Here is a 16,800-nt window from a genome sequence, read left to right as displayed (position 1 = left end):
TTGTTTTCTTCACTGGAATGAAATGAGCTTGCTTGCTAAATCTGTCAATAACAGTCCAAATACCATCGTGCCCACTCTGTGTCTTCGGGAGATCAAAACTGAAATCCATAGCAATACTTTTCTCGAGGCGGGTGAGAATGGGTAAAGGATGTAACAATCCCTGTGCTTTATGCCTGTCAAACTTGACCTTCTGGCATACCAAGCAACTGCGTACAAAATAGTCCGCATCATTCTTAAGGCTCGGCCAAAAGAAGTATCGCTCCACACCTTTCAAGGTAGTGTCAATGCTGCGGTGACCCGTAAACGGTGGACAATGGCATTGTTGCTAAATTGGCTTTATCTGATATAAAAATAATTCTAAATGAATTATTGGATTTATAAGTGAAGGGTTTTTTCTCGCTTGGAAACCGGAAAAAGTAATACCAATGAATTATTGGGAATTTAAGTGAAGGGTTTTTCTCACTGGAGACATCCGAGTACAGAGTATTCTTAGTGCATCATTGACAGTAATGAACGGGAGCACTGAGAACGAGAATATTTGTAAGGCCACCAGGAACGGGTAACTTCTGATGCGTCACATCGGATGGGTGACAGGGAGCATCGGAAAGAAGTATCCGACCATCCGAGAACGGACATCTCTGATGCGTCATAGGATGGGTGACATAGAGCATCGTGAAGGGGATTGTACCGTAAGTTCGGTAGGAAAGGACTAGGTGATGGGTATTCCCGATGCGTCACAAGGTGGTGACGGGTGCATCAGAAAGGGGATATCTATAGTCGAGAGGAAATCCGAACTGGAAAAGAGGAATACGCGTAAAGACGCAAGCACAAGAATAAAGATGGATTCTGAGAAGCTTTTCTTAAAAAGCGAATATTTTAAACGAGTTTTCCAAGAAGAGCAAACGCTTTCCCGCGAGGAAGCTATGTCTGCATTGCATTTGTGCATGTAGTTGCATCCAGGGACGCCTGGAAAGTGTTGTTAAAAGCATTGTTTTAAACTTATAAGGTTTTATTGAGTTTTTGGGCAGTTTCAGACCAATTTTAAAATATGCCGGCCGTCCACTTAATAAGTGGGCAGCCACTAAAAAAATAAAGCAACAAAACTAGCCAACGAATTCTCTCTCCCTATTTTGGTAGAATAGAAAAAAAAAAAAACGGCCGTGATCTCTACGCGAGCAGCTATTCGTGCCGTGGTCAAGGAGCTATAAAAGCACCACATGCCCTCACTAAAAAAGGAGTTACCAACGTCAGCAAGAGAAGACTCTGCCGCTAGATAACGCAAGAGATCACGAGACTACGAAGCACGGAACTCGCTTTTAAGAGTGACAGGTATCTATTGTGGATTCGCCATACGAATTGTTGTCACGTGTTTGCGTGTGTGTTTGCAGGTACTTCATCGTGAAGGAGGAGTGAGAAGGCTTCGGTCTACGCTTGGAATTCCGAGAACGGAATTCGGAAATTGTCTGCGAATCTCAACTCCGAGTACAGACGAAAAAGGAATTGAGAGCTCGTCTCTCTCGGATTCCCTTACAGGAAGGAACGACCATCGGTCAGAGATTTAGAACGGAGAGGTTTTCCTCCGGTTCTTGTGCTTGTAAAAAGATTCTCCCTAATAAACAATTCTCTTTAAGGGGGGGGACCAGCCCATCTTCTGGTCCATAGTAATGTGTCGATCTTCTGACTCTCTCTCTCTCTTCTCTCTATTAATTCTCTCTATATCCTCTGGCTTCAGTATTATTTGATAAATTCTATTTATCCAAGTATATTTTATATTGGTATGCGCTCTCGTTTGTGACAGTGGTATGGTCTCCTCTCTTTCTCTGTAAAGGAGGATGACTCTGGGAAGATACGGGAAGAAGCCATGACAAGCCAAGAGAGAAGTAAGCAGGCGGAAACCTGAGTCCTGCAGGAAAAAAGCTCGCAGAGTTGGAATTTTTTTCTCTCTGCAAGAAGTCGACAGAAGACTTGGGATTCTCTGAGAAGGCAACAAGAGCATGATGCTCAAGAACCTAGAGAATCCAAGGAGCGGAATGCTCGAGATCCTTCAGAATCCAGAAAATATCCATGAACATCAATCCATAACCATAGCCAAGAAATCCCGTCATTCCGGGAAGGATATGAAGAAGGTCTTTAGACCTCAGAACACTCTAGTCAAGTTTGATACTTTTGACCGATGGAAGATGTCCAAAAGCTAATGCTTTCATTTGACAGTTTGAAGTTGCCTTTGCAAGCGGCAATTTCTGAAAAGCGTCAAAGGTGAGGCATGTGACCAAACACCTCAAGGGGGATTGCAAGTACTTGGTGTATACCAAAGCTTTGCAAGGCACTTACAACAAGACTTGGATTCAATTCAAGGCTGAAATTTCGACAAATTTTTTTTTCCTCTACGCTTTGAGGAAGGCATTCAAGAAGATTGGGATTGGTTTGCCGAATAGGAACACGAGCGAGTCAAAGCAAGTAGTGGTTCACTCTTGCCAAGGTAGCTCCATTCTTGATCCTCTTCGAGGAAGGAAAGATGAACAAATGTAACGAAGGACTTTTGCCCGAATCTTGTAAATCCATCTGCAAGATACTTTGCAGCAGATGGTGGAGTCAGCAATAAAAGCTGAAAGTGTACACCTTGATGTACATAGAACACAATCCCCATAGTGGGACGAGAACCATTGAACACAGAAAGTTTGGAGTAAAGGAATTCAATCTGACTCTTGAATTCTTGAATAGAAGACCCTCAAACTCTAAGTGAGAGGGCAAGTCTTTGATCAAAGTTACATCTTTGAGGAAATCATAAAGTGCATGGTGCTTGTTTGCTCTTTGCACGAGGTATGGTTATGTCTGACCAGGACTACTCACTCTCGAGTGTTTATGAGAGTAGGATCAATTTGAAACATTGTTTTCTAAATGAATTGGTTTGCTGAACTAGCCGGAAGGTCAACTATTGATCTGGTATCCGGTAATTCTCGAATAGATTATCTGCTATTGTGGGTAGGAAAATTATGAAGGAACCATTCTAAGCTTTTCAGCAGAGAAAAGCTTTCATTAAGCTTGAATACTCTTTAAGCCCACACCCTCTACCCGGTCAGGGAAGACATGGTAGTGCTTTTCGCACAAGTGAATGAACACTCTTTACGAGGGAAGGAAAAAGTGACGACTACGGCCTATGCTCGAGAAATCCAAGGATTGAAATCCTAGTTTATTTGATGAGCGGCTTTTGCTCTAAGATCGAGCCAAGGGATTGTCAGGTTGAGCGTCTTCGCTCTAAGGATCTTACGAAGGGAAGGAAATTTCCCAGGTTCACCGAAACTCTAACACAGCTTAAGAATTATGTACACCTTTGAGTACATGGATAACACACGAAGATGCAGACCTATGCCAAGGAACTGGATGAGAGTTTGTTATACTCTCTTGAGCGCCTTTTTGCACGCAAGGATATTCCGACACGAGAATCTCTATTTGAGATGTGTTCGGTACAAGGAATTTGAGTTTCTCTACGGAGAGGAGGTTTTCTGATGGTCGTTGATCATTGAGTACGCTATGTGCTTTTACCATTACAGTAGCAACTTTTGGTTGCAGTATATGTTTCTCCATGAGCAGGTCAAGTAGCATTTACACGCTGGTGGAATAAATTCAAACTATTATAGTCGTAAGAATATAGTTTGCCAACCATTTCAAAATGGTAAGAATCAAAGAGGGTTCGCTCTATTGTGAACCGGGTTTGAACGTACATTCAGAAAATGCTATGGCTAGAATCCTATCTGCCTGAGATTTTGCAAGGCGTCATTGATGCTCGCAAGGTGAATCATTTTTTATGATTCTGTAAAGAAGAGACTCTAATGGGCGTCCGGAAAACACTGCTAGTGGTAATAACTCGCAGGAGGAAAAGATTGGAAGGAAGTGCCGCCGTGCACAAGGAATCTTCTGATTGGAACCGTCCACCTACGTTGAGCGACGGCCCGAAACAAGAACCTTCTTTAAGGTGATCACAAATTGTGAAAGAAAGACATCGAGCTTAATGCTCTATGATTTGGGCATTCCCTATGTGGGAGGACACAAGAGGTTTAATACCCGCTAGACTAACAGCGCAGGATTATGCACAAGGACAGATACCTAGATTGTTTTCTAGGAAGATTATTCTTATCGAATTTGAGAAGATGGAATCAAGTTAACAAAGTCTCAGATAAGGAAACTTTGAATCAGAACAATTGGCCTACCCAAAGCAAAGGCTTCGGAATAAGAACTTACTTTGGTAAGATGGCACACTTTGTGCGCCATAGGAAGATTCACCTGAGCTTAATGCTCTCGACATGCCCTATGCGGGAGGACAAAAGAGGTTTAATATCCTCAGGACTAATAGCGCAAGGTTCTGCGCAAGGACAGTCCTAAATTGATTTTTAGGAGGATTATTCTTCTTGGGATTGAGAAGTTGGAATTGAGTTAACAGATTCTCGGAAAGACGCGAATGACGAGTTCTTACATGGCTCGTAAGTTTGATGAATAGTGAAGGATATCCTCGAAGTACTAGAGGAAGGACATGGACATGAACTGGTAAGGTAAGTATTGAATTATGAAATTTTTGTTTAATTTACTTTTTAAGTTCTGTACTGAGAAAGGACCAGCTCAACTCACCATTGAGCAAGATTTGGAATTTTTCCGGCTTCTCCCCGGCAGTTCAGTTGGACCTCTACAGTTGAGGACAACTGTTTATAAGTGAGAGGGATGTTGCTAAATTGGCTTTATCTGACATAAAAATAATTCTAAATGAATTATTGGATTTATAAGTGAGAGGGTTTTTCTCGCTTCGAACACCAGGACAAATAATTCTAAATGAATTATTGGAATTTTAAGTGAGAGGGTTTTTCTCACTGGAGACATCCGAGTACAGAGTATTCCTAGTGCGTCATTGAAAGTAATGACGGGAGCACTGAGAACGAGAATATATGTAAGGCCACCAGGAACGGGTACTTCTGATGCGTCACATCGGATGGGTGACAGGGAGCATCGGAAAGAAGTATCCGACCATCTGGGAATGGACATCTCTTATGCGTCATAGGATGGGTGACATAGAGCATCGTGAAGGGGATTGTACCGTAAGTTCGGTAGGAAAGAACTAGGTGATGGGTATTCCTGATGCGTCACAAGGTGGGTGACGGGTGCATTAGAAAGGGAATATCCATAGTCGAAAGATCATCCGAACTGGAAAAGAGGAATACGCGTAAAGACGCAAGCACAAGAATAAAGATGGGTTCTGAGAAGCTTTTCTTAAAAAGCGGAATATTTTAACGAGTTTTCTGGGACCCGCGAGGAATCTATGTCTGCATTGCATTTGTGCATGTAGTTGCATCCAGGGACGCATGGAAAGTGTTGTGAAAAGCATTTTTTTAAACTTATAAGGTTTTATTAAGTTTTTGGGCAGGTTCAGACCAATTTTAAAATATGCCAGCCGTCCACTTAATAAGTGGGCAGCCACTTAAAAATAAAACAACAAAACCAGCCAGCGAATTCTCTCTCCCTATTTCGGGTAGAACAGAAAAAAAAAATTTGGAAAAAAAAAAAAACGGCCGCGATCTCTGCGCGAGCAGCCATTCGTGCCGTGGTCAAGGAGCTATAAAAGCACCACATGCCCTCACTGAAAAGGAGTTACCAACGTCAGCAAGAGAAGACTCTGCCGCTAGATAACGCAAGAGATCGCGAGACTACGAAGCACGGAAGTCGCTTTTCCCGGCAAGAGCGACAGGTATCTATTGTGGATTCGCCATACGAATTGTTGTCGCGTGTCTGCGTGTGTGTTTGCAGGTACTTCATCGCGAAGGAGAAGCGAGAAGGCTTCGGCCTACGCTTGGGAATTCCGGGAACGGAATTCGGAAATTGTCTGCGGAGTCTCAACTCCGAGTACAGACGGAAAAAGGATTGAGAGCTCGTCTCTCGGATTTCCCTTACGGGAAGGAACGACCATCGGGTCAGAGATTTAGAACGGAGGGGTTTTCTCCGGTTCTTGTGCTTGTAAAAAGATTCTCCCTAATAAAGAATTCTCTTTAAGGAGGGGGACCAACCCATCTTCTGGTCCCCAGTGTTGTGTCAATCTTCTCACTCTCTCTCTCTATTTATTTCTCTCTATATCCTCTAGCTTCAGTATTATTTGATAAATTCTATTTATCCGAGTATATTTTATATTGTTATGGGTCCCGTTTGTGACAGGCATTCAGTCATAACCTTTTCTCTCAACACTATGTGACGCACAACATCGTTTTCTTCATCAAGTAGCCATCCCGAATGGAATATCCTGCTACTACCTCCCCATTCTGTATTTGACTGAATACATCTAAAAAATCTGGATCTATGGCCTACTGATCGACCATGTCCTGGAAGCTTCTATGATGAATCGCGGAAATAGCCAAGACTAACAGCTTCAGGGACAAAGCATCTGCCACCAAGTTCTTTTGTCCTTGCACATGGACAATCTGAAAGTGAAACTGTGACAATATGTTAGCCCACCGCATCTGCTTTTCCGATAGCTGCTTCTGTGACAAGAAGCAGCGTAAACTCTGATGGTCTGTGAAGACAGCTTCGAGTAGGTAATGTCGCCACTGAGTAAGAGCGTGGATAACCGCCAAAAGCTCTTTCTCATAAATCTGTGTTGTCAATTCCGGCCTTGAAAACAATCGGCTCTCATAGGCAATGACATGGCCTTCTTGCATTAAGACCACACCCAGACTACGACCACAAGCATCACAATAAACTTCGAATGACTTTTGCAAATCCAGCAAAGTCAAAATTGGTCCCATAGTCAATTTCTCTTTCAAAGTCTGAAAGGCAGTCACCTCTGTGGGTCCCCACGAGAAAGAGACTCCTTTTTGTGTCAAGATATGCAAAGGGAAAGCAACCTCTGCAAATTTTCTAATGAACAGCCGGTAATAAGAACATAAGCCCAAGAAGCTTCTAACTTCATGGACATTCTTCAAATCGAGCCAATCACGTATAGTCTCAATCTGTGACCGGTTCCATCAGTACTCCTGCTGCTGAGATGATGTGTCCCAGAAAGTGTATCTTTGCTAAGAAAAATTCACTCTTCTTGGCATTGATCACCAACTTGTGATCTCGCAATGCTTGAAAGACCTGTAGCAGATGTTGTCTATGTTCTGACTCATCCTTGGAAAAGACTATAATGTCATCAAAGAAAGTGCCAACAAAAGATCTGTACTCTCTGAAAATCCTATCCATCATTCGGTTAAAAGTCGTTGGAGCATTGGTAAGGCCAAAAGGCATCACCAAAAATTCATATAAACCGAAGCTCGTTCGAAAAGCTCTCTTGTAGACATCTCCTAACGCGATTCGGCTCTGATTATATTCGCTTTTCAAATCGATCATGTTGAAACATGAGGATCCCTGTAGTATATCAAGAATATCATCGATCCTTGGAATCGAAAACCTGTTCTTGATGGTGATTTTATTGAGAGCTATATAATCAATGCACATTCTCCAAGATCCATCTTTCTTTAAAACCAACAACATCGGAGAGCAGTCTAGTGAAGTATTCGACTGGATATGTAACAAACTTGGACACTCCCAAGTCAAGATTCTAACGCGACACGACAAGAATTCACTTCAAAACAGTTCAGTTCACAGTTGAGTCGACACGGCCCGGCGGAGTTCCGTGCCTAGAGATATTGGCCCCAAAGACTGGCGCCCCTTCCGGTATTTCTTTTTGTATTAATCTGTTGCACAAAGTACACAGAAGTGGTTGGGTCTCACTCTCAGACTCTGCGTCCAAATGCTCTGAGAAGTGAGAGCCCAAGCCACACTTATAAAGAGTTCACAAGGGATGCCAAAAGCACAGCCCCAAAAGCTTTCAAAAATAAAGCAATTCCACTCTCAAGCCTTATTAAGTAAAATAAAGCAATTCACATAAAGCCCTCTCTCTTTCTCTTGCAATTTGCGTAGAATAAAGTAGGTCAAAGCCTTTGCGTAGAATTCAGCATTTGCGTAGAATAAAACAGTTGCCACGTCAGCCCAGCCGTACGCTGCTTGCCATCGCTTTTTGCACCGCAATTTGCGGAGGGTCCGTACATTGCTGCGACATCACTGCTGCCTGAGCATTTTAGCCACAGACGGGTGTGTGTGTGTGTACTGGGCAGCCACGTCACCAGTTTCTGACATACCCCCCTCTTGAAAGTATTGTAATCGCCCTCGATTACGCCTGCAAAACAGACAAAGGCCATAAACTGTGTTAGCAGACACTAATTGTTAGTACTGACGCACTAGGAACACACATCTCGCACATGTACCAATCGGGAGTCACATCACAGGACATCACTTGACAAATCACATTCACAAATTCATTCGGATCTCAGACAATGATTTATCGGCAACGTATTTAGCAATCGCATCTAGATCCAATCGGGACCTCAGAGATGCCCGATTGACTAATCCTTATTGCAACCATGTCTATGAGACCGTTCAGACCAAAATGCTGCAGTCGTTTCGTCTATCAGTTCCTGCACTTAAACAAGTCAAGAACTAATCAATATCATATTATCGGGAATTCCAGTTCATACAGTCATATAGCAGAATTTGTCAGCCCACAGTATCCCTGAAACTCAAAGAGACATCAATGACTTTAATATAAAAATTGAGGCATCTGTTGACAAAGGAGTGAAGCAACTCCCCTCTTGTGCATACCCGCTGCACCAGATTCCACCCAATCTGCTAGGTCCTCCTCCTCCATCCACTTCGCATCCAATGCAGGATAGTTCTTGAATTTAACCAAGAACCGCCTTATCACTTTACCCTTAATCTTTCTGTCTTTATGTGCCAGTATCTGTTCTAGCTTTGGGTTGCTCATCAGGCTCCCCATCTTCGGGCACATCGCCTTTAAAAGACTTCAAGAGACTCACATGAAAAGCATTGTGAATCCCTCCAAGTATCGGACAGCTTCAGTCTAAAGGAGACATCATTTATCTTTTCAAAAATCTGAAAAGGTCCGCAGTATCGCATAATAACCTTTGGAAAAAACCTCTTTTCCCCTTTTTCTTTCTCAGGCGTGCCTTCTCAAAACGTAAGAGCACCCAATCATTCTCCTTCAATTTCAAATCACGATGATGGTGATGTGCTGCCTTTCTCTGCCTTTCTTGAGATTTTTGCAAAGCCTCTCGACCTTGGCAAAAGCCGTGTCCAAGTCACGCGTGTACTCATCGGCTTCAAAAATATTATCTTTCGTGCTTAGGAAGGTGGAACCTTCGCACACCTTCAATAATCTCAAATGGTGCCTTCCCCGTCGAAGAGTGTATCGTATTATTGTAGGCAAATTCAACCAAAGGTAAATACTTTCCCCATCGAGTCTTCTCATCTAAGATGTAAGACTTCAATAAATCTAGTACCACTGAATTGGCAATGTCTAATTGCCGGTCAGTCTGCGGGTGGAACGATGACGAGAACTGCAACCGCGTACCAATGTGCTCCCAAATAGCCTTCCAAAACAAACTCGTGAATCTGGGGTCCCTGTCGGAGACAATCGTCTCAGGCATGCTGTGTAATCTGAAGATCTGGGCCACATACAGTCTCGCTAAGTAATCCGGCTTGACTGTTTTCTTCACTGGAATGAAATGAGCTTGCTTGCTAAATCTCTTAATAACAGTTCAGATACCATCGTGACCACTCTGTGTTCTCGGGAGATTAAAAATGAGATCCATTGCAATACTTTCCCGAGGGCGGGTGGATATAGGTAAAGGCTGTAACAATCCTATACTTTATGCCTGTCAAACTTGACCTTCTGGCATACCAAGCAACTGCATACAAAATCGTCCACGTCCTTCTTGAGTCTCCGCCAAATAAGTATCTCTCCACACCTTTCAAGGTGGTAGCAATGCCGCGATGACCCGTAAAAGGTGGACAATGGCATTCAGTCATAACCTTTCTCAATGGCTGTGTAACGCACAACATGGTTTTCCTCAACAAGTAGCCATCCAGAATGGAATATCCCGGTACTATCTCCCCATTGCCGAGTGAAAATATCTGCAAAATTTGTTTCTGTGACATACTGATCGACCATATCCTCGAAGCTCCTATGATGTATCACGGAAATAGCCAGAACCAACGGCTTCTGGGACAAAGCATCCGCCACCAAATTCTTTTGTCCCTGCACATGGACAATCAAGAAGTAAAACTGTGACAAGATGTTCGCCCACCACATCTGCTTTTTTGATAGCTGCTTCAGTGACAAGAAGTAGCGTAAACCCTGATGGTCTTTAAAGACAGTAAAATCCGCTCCGAGTAGGTAATGTCGCCACTGAGTAAGAGCATGGATAACCGCCGAAAGCTCTTTCTCATAAATCTGTGTTGTCAATTCCGGCCTTGAAAACAATCGGCTTTCGTAGGCAATGACATGGCATTCTTGCATTAAGACCGCACCCAGACTACGACCACAAGCATCACAATATACTTCGAATAACTTCTGCAAATCCGACAAAGTCAAAACTGGTCCTGAAGTCAATTTCTCTTTCAATGTCTGAAAGGCAGTCACCTCTGTGGGTCCCCACGAGAAAGGGACTTCTTTCTGTGTCAAGATATGCAAAGGGGAAGCCACCTCTCTAAACTTTCTAATGAACCGCCTGTAATATGAACACAAGCCCAAGAAGCTTCTAACTTCATGGACATTCTTCAAAATCGGGCCAATCACGGATAGTCTCTATCTTGGCCGGGTCCATCTACACTCCTGCTACTAAGACAATGTGTCCCAAAAAATGTATCTTGGGTAGGAAAAATTGACTTTTCTTCGCACTTATCACCAACTTGTGATCTCGTAATGCCTGAAAGACTTGTAGCAGATATTCTCTATGTTCTGCTCATCCTTGGAGAAAACAATGATGTCGTCAAAGAAAGTGCCAACAAATAGTTTGTACTCTCAAAAAATCTTGTCCATCATCCCGTTAAATGTTGCAGGAGCATTGGTTAGGCAAAAAGACATCACCAAAAAAATTCAAATAACCCAAAAGTCATCCGAAAAGCTGTCTTGTAGACATCTCCCGATGCGATTCGGATCTAATGATATCCGCTCTTCGAGTCAATCCTGCTAATACACGAGGATCCCTGTAGTCGATCAAGAATATCATCAATCCTAGGAATCGGAAGTCTGTTCTTGATGGTGATTTTGTTGAGAGCTCTATAATCGATGCATAGTCTCCAAGATCCGTCTTTCTTCAATCTTCAAAACCAACAACACTGGAGAGCAGTACAGTGAAGTACTAGGCTGGACAAGACCCTTCTCCAAGAGGTCTTTCACTTGGTTCATAATTTCTTTATTCTGGGCTCGGCTCACACGTTAAGGTGGCCGGTTCGGTGGTATGCTTCGAGGTATCAGATCAATGGTATGATCCTCAGGACGAGCGGGTGGTAACTCGCCTAGCAGGCCCTCTAAAAAGCAATCGACATAAGTGTGGAGAGTTCTTGTTGTTATGTTCTTTCGGTGCCTTTTTAGGGCACTTCGCGGAGATATGCCCAGTTTCCCGCATCCGAAGCACTTCCCCTCTTTGATGTAGAGAGCTCTCTCCCGAAGAGTAAGCTTGGGTCGTGCATCCTTTTCTTTCTTTTTGGGGTTGCTCTTCTTCTTTCTACTTTCATTGTTCGAAGTCTGTTCGTTCCTCTACGTCATGATTTCATCTGTGGGCTAGATCAAACTGCCTGAGTGAATAGCAAAACCCCGTTTCGCATTACTCATCAATTCGTGAATGGAATCTGACTTTTGCTCAAGCAGTGATCTCGGATCTCTGTAGAAAGTCCCAAGGTAAACCGCTCAATCTGTTCTTTGAATGAGATCTTCTTAAATGAAGAGGCCGATAGCAAAGAGCTCCAGAATCTCTCACAATATGCATCCAATGAATCTCTCTTGTCATCCGAAGATGGTTCCAAGCAGTTCGTATGTCACGTTCGTACTCCCGAGTCAACCGGAAAGAAATAAAAAGCCTTTTAAATTTCAGCCATTTAACTGGCGCTTGCTTGTTCAATAGAAGCGTGGACCACCAAGTTTGAGCATTTCCCTTGAAGTAAGAGGTAGCCCTTCGAATCTTGGAGTGCTATTAAGTAACACCCTCCAAAGAAAACTATGTCAAACTGTTGTATGAAGGCCAAAGCCTTCGAAGCATCTCGAAAACCAGAAAACGTATCAAATTTAATTGATTGTCCACCTTCTTTGAACTCTCAAACTTTCTTGCTTTTATCTTCCAAAAAGTCAAAGTGATTGGCTTTCTAAAAAATCTCCTTCCTTGCATAAAATCTACGGTCATCGGAGTCCGAACTTCTATCCGAAGACGAGTCCTTTGTAGAACTGTTCAAAACTCGGCGAGATTTAGACTTCTTTGCCTTTTTCTTGCCCTTTCCAAAGCGTTGCTTTTTGCTTCACTTTTTGCATTTTCTATCATATTCGCTCGAGTCAGAAGAGCTAGAAGAACTGTCAGAAGAAGAAGGAGAAGAAGAACTAGATAATCCTTCAAACCGCACATGCTTCTTTTGCTTTCTTGCCGAGGCAAAAGTAGATTAACGACCCAAATAACCCGGGAAGTCAGTTCCTTTCTTCTGCTTTTTGTTGTGCTTTTCAGTTTTGTTATGCGCGTCAAAAAGCTGAGAAATCCATGCATCAAGCACCTCTTCTAATTCTTGCTCAGTAAACATCCATGGAGTAGGAGATTTCTTGAGTACCGATTTGGGGGGTGGTTCTATGGTTTGCTGCCACTGTGCATACACCTCGTCGAAGGAGGTCTGGGTCATAAATTTTGCAAATTTTGGGTCCTTCGCAAAATTTAACATCATCTTTCCTGCATCGACGATCAATCGTTGACACTTCATCTCTTCAAGCTCCGTCGAAGTAGGCCGGGACGGGCCGTACTCCTCGCGAGAATCTTCTTCATGATCTCTTCCCGCATCTCCATATGCAGAGGGAGTCGATTGATCTCTGTCTGAATCCACAAGTGCCGCGTAAAAAGGATCTGATGTCCCGATAGCAGAGAAATCAGCCGCGCTTTGATACCACTGTAATAGACTTGGACACTCCAAGTCAAGATTCTACCGCGACACCACAAGAATTCACTTCAAAAGTTCACAGTTCACAATTGATTCGACACTGGCCCGGCGGAGTTCCGTGCTTAGAGATGTTGGCCCCAAAGACTTGCGCCCCTTTCGGTATTTCTTTTTGTATTAATCTGTTGCACAAAGTACACGGAGTGGCTGGGTCCCACTCTCTGACTCTGCGTCGAGATGCTCTGAGAAGTGGGAGCCCAAGCCACACTTATAAAGAGTTACAAGAGATTCCAAAAGCAAGAGTCCCAAAAGCTGCCCATAAAAAGCAATTAAATCTCCTCTCACAAGGCTTGGTAAAAAAATAAAGCAATTAAATAAAATTCTCTCTCTCCCTTGCTAATTTCCGTAGAAAAAAGCAGGTCCAAAATCTGCCGCTGCTGCCTCCATGAAACGCGCAGAAATCCATACAACGTCCATACACTGGCTGTCAGCGCATTCTACGGCGGGATTTCTGAGAGACTGTACAGCTGCCACGTCAACATTCCGCAGAGCAATGTGTGTGTATAGGGTAGCCACGTCACCAGTTTGTGACACAAATAATGGCATGTTCATAAACAACCATAAAAAACTTCACTTATCAAATCAAACCACATTACCAAACAACCCATTGAAAGATTAAACTTTATAAACAGAAACATTGCACTTGAGAGCATTTGCTGCATCAACCTTAAATGATAGATCTTATGTCTACTATCAATTATTGAATAAACCATGATACGTTTCTTACAAATAAGTCTTTTTATGCAAGTACTCCTATCTAGGTATTGAGCACAATAATAAGTCACATATGCTTCGAAGCGTAGTCATCCCTCATCTTTGCCACTTACATCTAGTAGGCAAGTGGTGGCACTGTCATTCGGAGCAAGGGGCAATTAGATATGGTGTGATAATGAAGGGCACGTCAATTGGTTATGTGGAATGAGAGTGGCATGGCAGGTCAAGAGCAAGTGCAATATGCTAACGTAATCTAGCATTGAGGCAAGCCATCAAGCATGGAAACAGGCTGTGGGCACAATGGCGGCATGCATAGCCAACAACTAGCGCCCACAACGGGCAAGGTGGTTGTAGATGGGAAGCCTTGGACCATTGCTAGCAACAAAGACAAGACAGAGGATGCACGTCCTAATAGATGATGCAAAGGGTGCCAATGCCAACCGCAGGAGAGGCAAAGGATTTTCCCATCGCAGGGACCGTAGGGGGAAAAGGCTTTGCCTAGAGCGAGGAGACCCAATTAGGTTTGACTCAAAGTTTTCATGAGTCGAAGAATCCTTCTTGGTTTTTAGGATTTTAACTTTTTGACTCAATCGACCTTGGGTGTACTAAAGATTTCTCTCTCTCTCTCTCTCTCTCTCTCTCTCTCTCTCTCTCTCTCTCTCTCTCTCTCTCTCTCTCTCTCAAATCCACCCATACCAAAGATATACTGACTAATAGAGCCATTGGGCTTGGGAGAGCTAGACACTTACGTCTACGAAGACCACCATGACATTGATGGAGCTCCGTCATAGGATACATAGGATCAAGACTATTCTAGCACAACATGAGAGTCGTTCAATACAACTATTCACAGAGACGGCCATTAACGATGCTCTTCATAGACTGGCACAATACATCCTCGGATAGAGCCTAAAGTCCGACATCCTCGAACACTCATGTTCTTTTAGCTTTCATTTTACTTTATTTTATTTTAAACCCAAACATTGTATTAACTCCACTAGGATTGTATCAATTTGGTGTCACAGGTCATTTTGGCCTTTGGAAGACATTCAACATAACATTTCATCTCTCTCTCTACATTACATTACAATTCATTTCATCATCTCTCAATCCACTAGGATAGTTTCCTACGACATAAAAATTCTCGTCTTCTTCTTCTTCTCTTTCTCTCTCTCTACACATTACATTACATTTCATTTCATCATCTGTCAATCCACTAGGATTGTATCAATTTGGTGTCTCGGGTCATTTTGGCCTTTAGAAGACATTCTACATGACATTTCATTTCATCTCATCTCATCTCCTCTCTCTCTCTCTCTCTCTCTCTCTCTCTCTCTCTCTCTCTCTCTCTCTCTCTCTACCAACCTTATATAAACTGTTTGCAGCCGCTTGGCCGGTAGAGCCGGGTAGATCAGCAGAGTGTGCGCGTAGCTGAGGGAGAGGGCGAGGGAGGAAGATGTGGCAGCTGAGGCTTGCGAGGGAGGAAGAGGGGTGCAACAACGCGCGCGCGCAGGACTTAGATTTGCAGGAGCGGCGCCATTGCAACAAGATTAAAAAAACAATAGAAGAAGCTCATTTTTTGGTCAAAATTTGATAATTAAACTAAAACTTATGTAAATTTCCAGGTCTTGAATTCAACTCTCCTCGTCGGATAGTTCTTTAAGGTCACTTGGGATAGTTTCCTACGACGTTTAAATTCTCCTCTTCTTCTTCTTCTTCTTCTTCTCTACCCTATCCCGTACTTGCCCTAACTCATGTCAGGAAAAAAAATCGGGGTTTAATGTATTTTAACCAACTGAAAATTGTAAAATCTCGATTAGATTTTGAGCTTAACTTTAAGAAAAACCGGGATATTTACATAAGTTTTAGTCTAATTACTGGCAAAAGTTTCAATTTTTGACCAAAAGATCGGGATAATTTCAAGTTTGCCCTTATTTTCATCGGTTAGGAAAATTGTATTTTTCTAGCCTTGTTCACGCGGGGAATCACACGGATGGCAATGTAAGAAAAAATTTGGGGTCTAGTGTATTTTAACATACTGAAATTGTAAGATCCCAATAATATTTTGAGCTTGGCTTTAAGAAAACCGGGAAATTTACATAAGTTTTAGTGTAATTACTAGCAAAAGCTTTAAATTTTGACGAAAAAATGGGAGAATTTCAAGTTTGCCCTTATTTTCACTGGTTAGGAAAATTGTATGTTTCTAGCCTTGGGTGCACATGCACCGATCGCAACCTTCGGAGCTTGGTACAATGGTATTTGGAAAAACAAATTCTCCAGGTATCGAAAAAAGTCAAAGGACACACGACCTAGGAAAATACTGTCCAAGTGCCAACTTTCTATATAGAAAACAAGTGGAAACTCCTTGTATTCTTCTAACGACCTTTTGAAGTTCGTCTCTTGCTATTTCTACTTAGTTAGTACCAACGCTAAACTTTTCTTACTCATTGTGGCTTTCATCTCTTGCCACCATTTTCATACTGCGAATTGATTCTCGTCAAATCTTCATGCAAGACAACAGCTTTGACATTTGCTATTTCCTCTGCTTGAGTTGTTGACCAGGCATGCTCCTCGACAGTTTCTCAATCAACCCAAAGGTGCCAAAATCCAAGTTGGAAAATGCAAAAGGCCTGGATTATAGCTTTCCAGGGAGGATGGAAAATATTGCTCCCCTCAGTAAAAGTTACACGGACAGAGTGCAGTATACTGGGGAATAAAAAGCCATACATGCCTTTGTGTAAGCATTATGCACAGGATTGGCAATAGCAGACCCCGCCATGAAAGTACTCATCGATACACATGTTACCATATACATGTGGTAGTGATGTGTGTGAACACACTAGGACCGCCGGGGCATTTTTTCCCTCTTTAGGAGGTTTTTTCCCCCGTGCATTGTATATACGCCCATCACTCTAGGGCTATCTATCTTTCCATTGCACACTAAGTAACACACTCTCTATTGTGTGCCTTGAGCTTCCTTCGTCTTCTCCAAGCTGTGTGTGTTTCTCTGCAACCCTAATTCCA

The 16,800-nt window shown here is 42.8% G+C and overlaps 1 protein-coding gene across 1 annotated transcript in view; it reads right to left on the bottom strand.

Annotated features, from left to right (window-relative positions):
- Nucleotides 1-16,555, bottom strand: part of LOC147430422 (uncharacterized) — a 66,560-nt gene extending 50,005 nt beyond the window's left edge. Inside the window, exons 1-2 of the mRNA XM_086495138.1 lie at nt 16,504-16,555; nt 15,142-15,347 (exon numbers count right to left, since the gene is read on the bottom strand). Of these exons, the coding sequence (XP_086351264.1) occupies nt 15,142-15,347; nt 16,504-16,555 (258 nt within the window). The remainder of the gene's footprint in view (nt 1-15,141; nt 15,348-16,503) is intronic.
- Between the last annotated feature and the right edge of the window lie 245 nt (nt 16,556-16,800).

Source organism: Adiantum capillus-veneris, chromosome 22 (assembly GCF_014529385.1).
Source record: "Adiantum capillus-veneris isolate H3 chromosome 22, ASM1452938v2, whole genome shotgun sequence".
Lineage (NCBI taxonomy): Eukaryota > Viridiplantae > Streptophyta > Polypodiopsida > Polypodiales > Pteridaceae > Adiantum > Adiantum capillus-veneris.
This window is presented reverse-complemented; position numbering and strand designations above follow the sequence as displayed.